At 32.5% G+C, this 9,374-nt stretch overlaps 1 protein-coding gene across 1 annotated transcript; it reads right to left on the bottom strand.

Annotated features, from left to right (window-relative positions):
* Nucleotides 1-800: 800 nt before the first annotated feature.
* On the bottom strand, nt 801-8,448 carry LOC114268684 (putative L-gulonolactone oxidase 6). The gene is made up of 4 exons (XM_028209900.2): nt 7,596-8,448; nt 4,937-5,192; nt 4,679-4,780; nt 801-1,708 (listed from the first exon to the last, which is right to left on the bottom strand). Exons 1-4 carry the CDS (start codon nt 8,247-8,249, stop codon nt 990-992), a joined length of 1,731 nt encoding a protein of 576 aa, XP_028065701.2. The 5' UTR covers nt 8,250-8,448; the 3' UTR covers nt 801-989.
* Between the last annotated feature and the right edge of the window lie 926 nt (nt 8,449-9,374).

Here is a 9,374-nt window from a genome sequence, read left to right as displayed (position 1 = left end):
TACAAGGTCATTCACTTAATTTCATTTATGATTTTTTTATTAAGCTTTGGCGCAATCAATTAGGCGTTGTTTGGGAAACAGAGGTTAAGGCTATTATAGCCTCATTTAGGATATAAGTCAAAAAGCGTAAACAGTAGGCGGAGGTGCAAAATTCAATAATAATAAAAAAAAAAGACTGCAGCTGGGGACAGTCAGTTGACAGATTGTAAAATCAATTGGAAAATTACAATTTCACCCCTTTATATCAATTTAAAAAATTATAATCTTAGGGACAAATTTGTCATTTTAACTTCAAATATCATTTCGACACATTTTTCAATACAACAACTCAAATAAAAATCCATCTCATCTTCCCAAACACAAAAACTAAAATAACCTACTAAAATAGCCAAAAAATCAAAAAGCCTCTAAAATAGCTACTTCTCAATGAGGCCTTAGTTTTCTTGAATTGTTGACCCTCAGAATGAGCCTTACGTGTGGCCAGATTGTTAATATTATTATTTTTTAATTTTTTATTTCATAATTGGTCAAACGCATGTAAACATCTATCTATTATTTACTTTAATATTATATTAAATTGTTAATCACTAATTCATCTAAAAGATTAAACTGATATATATGTACTTTGATTTATTTTGAAAGTTGATATTTTACATGGTTTAGTGCAAATTTGAACAAAAATATCCCTTCCATTATAAAATCTGGACAAAAATAACGTTGTGGAACTTTTTAATACAAAGTTAGATAAGTTTGAACCATTTTGACAATTTAAATATGAGATTAAGATACTGAAATAGGGATTGAAACAAAACTATTTTATTAAGATTCATATAGAATTATAATCCTTAATATGAATAATTTCAAATCAGTATTTCATATATAATTGTGGTTTCAAATCTATGACAATCCTCTCAAATTCAATCTTGACATTCATATGTAAATGAATATTATTTAAATTTGAATTTGAGTTAATCCTTGAATGAACATTATCAAATTCCTTCACTTAACTTGGTACAAACTCTTGCGTCCTTGTAAACTCTTCCCGGTCGACAATAGTAGCCTTTACTTGGGGCACAATGAACATCTTGAGAGCATACACACAACCCTTCTAGAGCACAACCCTCCTGGACCATTGTCACTCCATTTTTCAATCCAAGTAATTGGTCTGTCCAATTGCTAGAGAAAATCCCTAATGGATCATACCTTGCCTTCACCTTCAAGAACTCTCCAACATTTTTGTATTTCTTGATTGCACCATCAAACGCCACATTTCGATTCTTGCCCCAATGGGGCAACCCTCCATATTTGAACAAGCCAAGCTGCTCCACCTCCTCAAGTATGTCTTCATAAAGCCTAGGGGTCATTGGGTCTTTGCTCCGGTAATAAGTGATATCAAAGTCTACACCATCTTCTTGCTTGCCCAAGAAAGCACTTGAGGCCTTGACATACCTCATGAGGATTCCATTGTACAAGTCCAGGACACACAATGCTTTAGGCTCTAAATCAACTAGTTTTTGCACATCTTGAATAAAGCTCTTGACATTGGATAAGCTAATACTGAATGCGGTTTGGTGGAAGAAGAGTCCCTTAACCCTATGGTCCCATGGGCACATTGTGATCTTTCCATTCTCATGGCTATCAAGGCAAGTTCCCGAGGATTGGAGGTGGTTGTGATACCCAACTACTGGGTATCCCGTAAACATAATACCTGTTAAAAATATGATGGGTTAATATTGATTTTTATCCTCTAAATTATTCTCTCTTAAAAAAAATATATATATATATATTTCTAAACTATTTTCATCTATTTAGTCCTTAAATTTTTTTTTTTTCACTTCATATAGTCTAATTGGATATTGTCTGTTAAAATTAGTAATGATAACACCTAATGTGCTTTGATCCTATATTATAAATTGTGACATTAATCCATGGCCTTGTTACCTAATAAAATGGAGGAAGCACTTGGGTGTTTGCTAGGGACAGATTGCGAGTTCAATCCTACAAGAGCTAATATAACAAATTGATTTTTGTCGGTAAAAAAGTATTTGTTACATTTAGAAGTTTAAATTAATTAGATATGGGATAGTTTTACTCATTCATATTCTCGACAAACAATAACGAATACCGATGACACAACATTTTAGAGTGAGGAAAAAGGAACCCAAAAAAAAGGGATAAATTATGCAAATGGTCCCTGTAGTTTATACGATCTGTCAATTTGGTCTCAGTTGTTTCAATTTGTTCGATTCTGACTGTTAATTTAACAGATTGTGTTGCTTTAGTCAAATACATAATGGCTATTAGGCTTGGTGGACTGGAAGTCAAACGATGTGTCAATTTGATCCTTGTTGTTTTAATTTGCACGATTTTGACAGGGATCAAATTGACAAATCGTGTAAACTATAGGGACCAAATTGATATATCGTTTGACTTTCCGTCCATCAAATCTAATTGCAGTTATTTATTAGACTAATATGACACAATCAGTTAAATCAAGGGATAAAATTGAGAAAATTGAAATAATATGGATCAAATTGACACATCATATAAACTATAGGGACCATTTGCATAATTTACCAAAAAAAAAAAAAAGAAATGTTCAACTAAGGTGTCATTTGGGAAGTAGGTTGGCTTTTTTGGTTATTTTAGCATGGGCTAAAAAGTTTGGTTTGGGAAGGACTTTTTTAATTTTTAATTTTTTTTGTAAGAGAAGAGTGTAATGATTATGAGTTAGATGTGATGTTTTGTTTGTTGTGGCTAAAATAACTTATTTTGTCTTTTGTAACTAAAATAGCCAAAACCATCCTCTCAAGCAGGACCTAATCTTATCAATCAGGAGGTTTATCGTGAGTTTGAACTCTTTTTTGGGCCAGGAGTAGGAGATTTTGACACTGTTGCAGAATTGTTGTTTATAAAATTAATACGAGACAAAAAATAAAAGCTAAATTTATTAAATTATGAAGAAAAAAAATGATTTAAGGATAAATTCATTTTCATGTCACCAAGTTATAGTATGATAAAGGTAATATAAATAGATTTTATAAAGTCAAGTCGTATAATATTTTCTGATAAAACAGAGTTGAAAAACCTAGTAACAGGGTGACACGCAATGGTTTCCAAAGTCAAAAAGAATGATAAAGGAAATCTGGATAGATTTGTTGGGTTGGGTTTCCATCCTATGTGGAGGAAGGCCCAAAATATTTAGTAAGCCTATGTGAATTCCAAAGTCCACATGGAGAGGTTATGTTTTTGAAAAGATCTGGCCCATAAATTTAGGATTACAAACATTTTCTCAGCACACAAAAAGAGACGTAGAAGCTGCCACCAAAAGAAGAGGAGAAATTCTGTCAAGCAGTGATCAAGCTATCCGATCAATAAGAACATGTGGTCCGATTGAGCTGAAATTTGGTAGGCGAGTTCACAACTCAAGATTCTAAATTCTGGACGGTGGAGATCAGATTTGGAGTTTTCTACTGTTGGTTTTTGGCCCGTGAACAGTACCGTTTTTGGTGAAATTTTTCCTAAACTTTGTAGTTTGATATTTGGTTGCCAAGGAAGCTTATTTATAAGTTGTTCTTGATTGTTTGCCTCTAGTTCTATCTAGAGATAACTCTTGTATACCCATTATTTGTTTATAGTGGAGATATTTGGTGGACTACGGTCCCGTGGTTTTTCCTTTCCACATCGGGAAGGTTTTCCACGTTAAAAATTGCTTATCGCCTTATTGTGTGATTGTTGGATCATTGTTTTCAGATTATTTTCAGAATATATTGTGCTCTATTAAATTACTTCCTAATAGGTTCACACAAAGAGGGAGAATAAACTACTTCCGCTATTTTTATGCCGGATTCAGATATTTCGAATTGATTTTTTGTTTTGTTTTCTCCCAACAAGATTTTATAAAGTCAAGTCGTATAATATTTTCTGATAAAACAGAGGTGAAAAACCTAGTAACCGGGTGACACACCATGGTTTGCAAAGTCAAAAAGGAGATGCGAAGGGCGATACAGCTGTGTGCGCGCTTAGTTAGTGAACGTGGTATGAGAGCCAATTAACCAATTAACCCATGTTGTCTTTTAAAGTAACGTAAAATGTGAAAGCAAGCCCTATCATATCCATCATTCTACTGCATATCAAACATAAAGAAAGCTGAATCCCCACCACATTCTACTGGTCACAGTTGTAATTTTCTTTAATAAAATTCATAAAAAATTGATTGTATAACTGAATAAGTGATGGTTTGATAAATGATTGATTGATTATATATATCGATAAAATTGTGTTAGGTAACATAAATCTAAGGTTATCATATAGTAATTTCAAAAAATAAAACTTGCAATAGACAATTGTAAAAAAGTACAAATATTTGCTTGATATTTTTTGAAATGATAATATTAAATTATTTTTGTCAATTTAATTGGGAATATATAAATTACATTGCATCATGTAGAAGTTGATTTTTATAGGTTGGGTAGAACTACATTAATAATATCTTGTCGAATGACTCATAATTTCTGGCTATGCTAGTTTAATCATATGAAATTTAATCTTCCAAATTGTTTTTGTAATTTTCAAGTTCCTGAATGCAATTTTTTTTTTAATTATTATTTATTATTGCTTCATCTTTTCTTGTGCATGGCATAGTATGAAACATGGGATTGAGAGATGAATCAATTACCATTGTTGGTGTAGCCATAGGCAGTGAGCGTCAGAGTTGATGTGGCAAGTTTTCCATCTATGCACTTCCCATTAGCGTCTCCTCTCAACTCTTGTACCTCCTCTGTGTAACAACAAACCGTATCCACATATATATATATATATCGAGAGAGAGAGAGAGAGAGAGAGAGAGAGATTGAGAACAAAATTGATATCATAATTTTTTTTTTTTTTTTTTTTTTTTAACCATCAAGAAAAAAAAAAAGAAAAAAAAAAAAACCTGCAGTTCTTAATGCTGCCACTACAGCTGAAAGAGTGGAGCGGAATGGGGTGAAATTATTGAGGCCATTGCCGGAGACATTCGAGGAGACTCGGTCATCAATCCGGTAGATCACCTTTCTCTGGCTTGGATACCATGTCATGTCTGCAAACTCATGTTGATTGCCGAAGCTACCCACTTGATCTCCCAAGTCTGAATCATCCTTCTCTAAGAAGGTGATAGATCGCTTGAAGATGGGTTGCAGTCTGAGAGTCACCTACAAACAAGTTGGGTGTTTTCTTTTTTAGTTCCATTGTTCAATGATCATGTTAGCTGTACAACATAATACATTTTTTATGCTCTTTCTGTGTTTTAATTCTATGCCCTTAGTATTACTGTTTTCTTTGTTCGCAAATTTATTATTAGGCTTGGCCAAGTTTGAGCTAATCTATTATTTATTTAAGTTGATTCTGCTTAACAGAAGGGTCAGGCTAAAAAAAAAAAAAGAAAAAAAAAGGGTAGATTTTCAATTTTAATTACTTGGTTATTTAGCAATAAGTTTTATACACACGAATAACAAATTTACATTTTTTTAAACCTACTGCGCGTGACTTCTTGTAATTATGTGTTCACAAACATAATCATTATTTTTCCTTTTATCTTGTTTGTTTCATACTGATGATTATTGTCTTTGATATATGTATTTATTTATATGTTATATCAATATTTGTCCTTTTCATTGTTGTTATCCCTTTTGTAAACATGTTCTTGTTTTCTTACGTATTGAGTATCTTCCCAATTATTATTATTTATTTTTGTCTCAAATGTGTTGAGTATCAAGAGTGTTTGGTACATTTAAGAAGAAAAAAATATAATTTAAATAAATTATAAATAAATAATTATTAAAAAATAAATAATAAAATATTTTTAATTTTTAATTATTAATTTTTAACTTGTAAAAAATTGTAGTAAACAAAACTTGAGGCTTGGGGTGTACTCCCTCCAAGTCTCAGATTCAATATTCATTAATAACAATAAACTCTTTGGAGCCATTTCAATACACGACATTTGCCCTGGTTTTAAATGGAACCCTTGCAAGTAGACGATAAAATTAGTTTCTTGAGATTAGTCGAGGTGCACTTAAATTCACTCAGACACCCGATTACAAAAAAAAAGGGTAAATTACAAATACACCTCCCGAGGTTTTCTTAAAATGCAGATTAGCCAATGTGGTTTGAAAAATTACAAATACTGCCTTATTAGAATTTTTTATTTAACAGAATTAAATGAAAAAATAAAATTATAATTGCTCTCTTATACAATAATAAAATCACTTAAATTATTAATTGAAACATATTTTTAATATCATTAAAAACTATTAATTAACTTAATGATTTATTAATAGAAAGACAATTTGTTATGAAATTAGAAACTTCAGAGCTGGAATGTAATTTTGAAAACTACAGGGACGATTCGTATTTTAATAAAATCTCAAGGGTGTATTTGTAATTTATGGTAAAAAAATAATAATAAAAAAATAAAATTGTAGTAAACAAATGAGATATGATTGACCACTTCCAAGCGACCACGTCAGTAGGCCAAATTGATTGCCGTCCAGGCCAACTAAATCAATTGAACGTAAAATTAAAGTTGTTTTGTCTTCAAAACCTTTCTCTATGTTGTGTGGCTCAGTTCCACGATGCAACGAGTGCTTCTTTCTTTTTTTTATACATTAAACTAATACTTGTCCATGTCAATCAACACAACCGTTCATTATCTAACAATTTGTAGTATTTACCTTTTCATGTAGCAAGGTAGTTAAATTTGAAAACTGGGATAAATTTATTATTCAGTGTTATCATATTATTGATACCTTCGTGACACAAATTTTTTATTTATGTATGTGGGGGTTCCGACACTCACTCATGTGTGACAGAAATGTAAGTGGGCCTGTTCCTGTGTATAGTTCATTTTAGAAAGTGTGTTAAAAGTAATTTTTTAACTTTTAACTCACTTTATCTCTCACAAAATAAAAAAATATAAAGTTAAAAAGTCAGTTTTCAACTATCTTCCCAAAACATCCTATGTATATGTTAGGCTCATATTTTTTTTAATTAAAAATTTAAGTGTTTTTAATAATTGATGACTTGAAATAGTATAAAATTTTACTTCTAGATAATTCTAAATTCTAGCTTTGTCATCCTGTTCTCTTTGTCATTCGGCAACATGTCTGCTTTTATGCATTCTTGTTTTTCAATTTGTTTATCTTGTGAGATGGGTTTACACATTAAAAAAGATCATTTTATATTAAAGGAAAGTTTTATTTTGATATATATATATATATTATTAAGTTGGTTTCGTAATCTTATTTCCCGATTTGTTTGTCTTTTTACATGTGAGATCAGATTACAAATAAGAGGGAATGTTAACTTATTATACATTGTTGAGTTCATTTACTAATAACTTTAAATTTTGGAATTTTATTCGGCCATTTTTTATGCAAAAATTTGAAATTATTAATAAATTGAACTCAATAATGTATAACAAGTTGATACTGGAGAAACAAACAAATCGAAAAACAAGTTTACAAAACCAAATTAACAATATATATATATATTAATAATAAGAAGAAACAAAAATATTGAATAGAGAAAATGGTTTGAACCTGATCAAATAGTACCTGTGAAATAACTCCAAGGACTCCAAGAGAGACTCTAGCTGCATTCAAGTCAGGGTCACCATTGCTGAGGGTCCAGACCTTTGCATAGCCATCTTCAGGTCCAGCCGGAGTGACGATTCGGAGCCCAACAACATAGTCATGAACAGCACTCCCAACACCCCAGAGGCTGCTTCCATGAGCTCCTGTTCCAATCATGCCACCCACAGTCACACCCCACCAATACGGGGCATAAGGCAGTGCCAAACCAGCCTTGGCTGCCTCACTAATCAAGTCTCTCAATGTCACACCGGTCTCAAAACTCATGGTCATGCTCAGATGGTCAGTCTCCAAAGTCCTGTTGAGAAATTTGGTACTGATGACAAGCCCATCTTCCCCGTCAGGACAGACCAACTTTGGCAAACTGTGAGAGAAGCGAGTGGATACTTTGATATTTCTCTTGTTTTTGGTTGCCAATGCAACGAGTGAGATGAGGTCTTGTTCTGTTGTCGGGTAGGCAACGTCGGATGCACGACACAGGGTTCGGTCAGGGAAGGCACCGTAGGAGTTTGTGATGGTGCACTTCTTTGTTGGTGATGATGAACACTTGATGGGATCATCTGGAGGATTACTATACACCTTACAAATCAATATTAACAACAAAAATAGGCGGAACATGGTTTTCTTGGATGGTAAATCGACCAATGATGAGAGATTTGGTAGAGGTTTTTATGTTTTTTTCTTCCTTATAGAATTGCTTAGATTAGTGTACAGAGTTTATGTATATATATGGAAGTAGTTAAGTTAAATTAATCCACCGTATGTCTTAGGCTTTGTTTGGTTCGATATAATGTGGGAAAAGAATCTTTGACAACTTATTTAAGGAATAATTATTTTGAGCAAAAAGTACTTTTTAGTAAACTTTATACTGTGGATAAATTATCTCACTCCTTTTCACACAAAATAATCTTTGACAACTTTATACTTTTTAGATCAAGCTTGGCAAGTTGTCAAAAAGTTAAAAAACTAAAAAGTTATTCAAAAAGTTAAAAGTTATCACTATTCACCAAAATTCAAAAATTACGGCTGCACAACTCTCAATTCTAATTTTTTCCTACACACTAATCTATACAATTTTTTAATACACATTTTTTCATAAAACGTCAAAAAGTTAACCCAAACATCCATATTTTTTTCCTCAATTTTTTAGTCAAAAAAGACAAAAAGTGCACTTATTTAGGACACTCTAAACAATCCTTTAATAAACTTTATATTGTAATAAAATTCATAAAAAATTGATTGTATAATTGAATAAGTGATGGCATAGTATGAAACATGGCATTGAGAGATGAATCAATTACCATTGTTAGTGTAGATAGGTTAAATAATTGTAGTCTTTCCTTTAACCATCTTTGTGTCTTTGTATTTATTTTATGAAGACCTTTTATAAAGCCTATGATTAGACTAGTGTAGACACCCCATTTTTGACCGACCTTAAGACTCAGACGTCACCGGTTGAGCGCTCGGTGATATTGCATATTGTGCTCGTTCTGAGGTTGCGGAGTCTCGGCTGCGAGCCTTGCCTTTGGACTTTGGAGCTCTTTTGTGCTTTTGTCTCGGTTTGCGAATCAGGTCTTGTTTTCTCTGTTTTCTCTTCCCGAAGGGAGGGAGAGGTCTTGTAGATCATCTCTCAGTGTCCATAGGCTACGTTTCGTGATCATAGGCCATTTTTCCCATTTGGAGCCCGATTTCTGGTTTTCGGAGCTGTCGGCCGTGTGCCTCGGTTCGGGACCGCTTAACTAC

This window comes from Camellia sinensis, chromosome 9 (assembly GCF_055761805.1).
Source record: "Camellia sinensis isolate YWXY chromosome 9, ASM5576180v1, whole genome shotgun sequence".
Lineage (NCBI taxonomy): Eukaryota > Viridiplantae > Streptophyta > Magnoliopsida > Ericales > Theaceae > Camellia > Camellia sinensis.
This window is presented reverse-complemented; position numbering and strand designations above follow the sequence as displayed.

What these genes read in the sequence shown, in the direction of transcription:
- LOC114268684 (XM_028209900.2), bottom strand. Translation starts at nt 8,249, where the DNA reads ATGTTCCGCCTATTTTTGTTGTTAATATTGATTTGTAAGGTGTATAGT. An exon ending in TCCTTGGAGTTATTTCACAG is followed by an intron (nt 5,193 to 7,595) that starts GTACTATTTGAT and finishes ACTTGTTTGTAG; the next exon opens with GTGACTCTCAGACTGCAACC. An exon ending in CTATGGCTACACCAACAATG is followed by an intron (nt 1,709 to 4,678) that starts GTAATTGATTCA and finishes TATTTTTAACAG; the next exon opens with GTATTATGTTTACGGGATAC.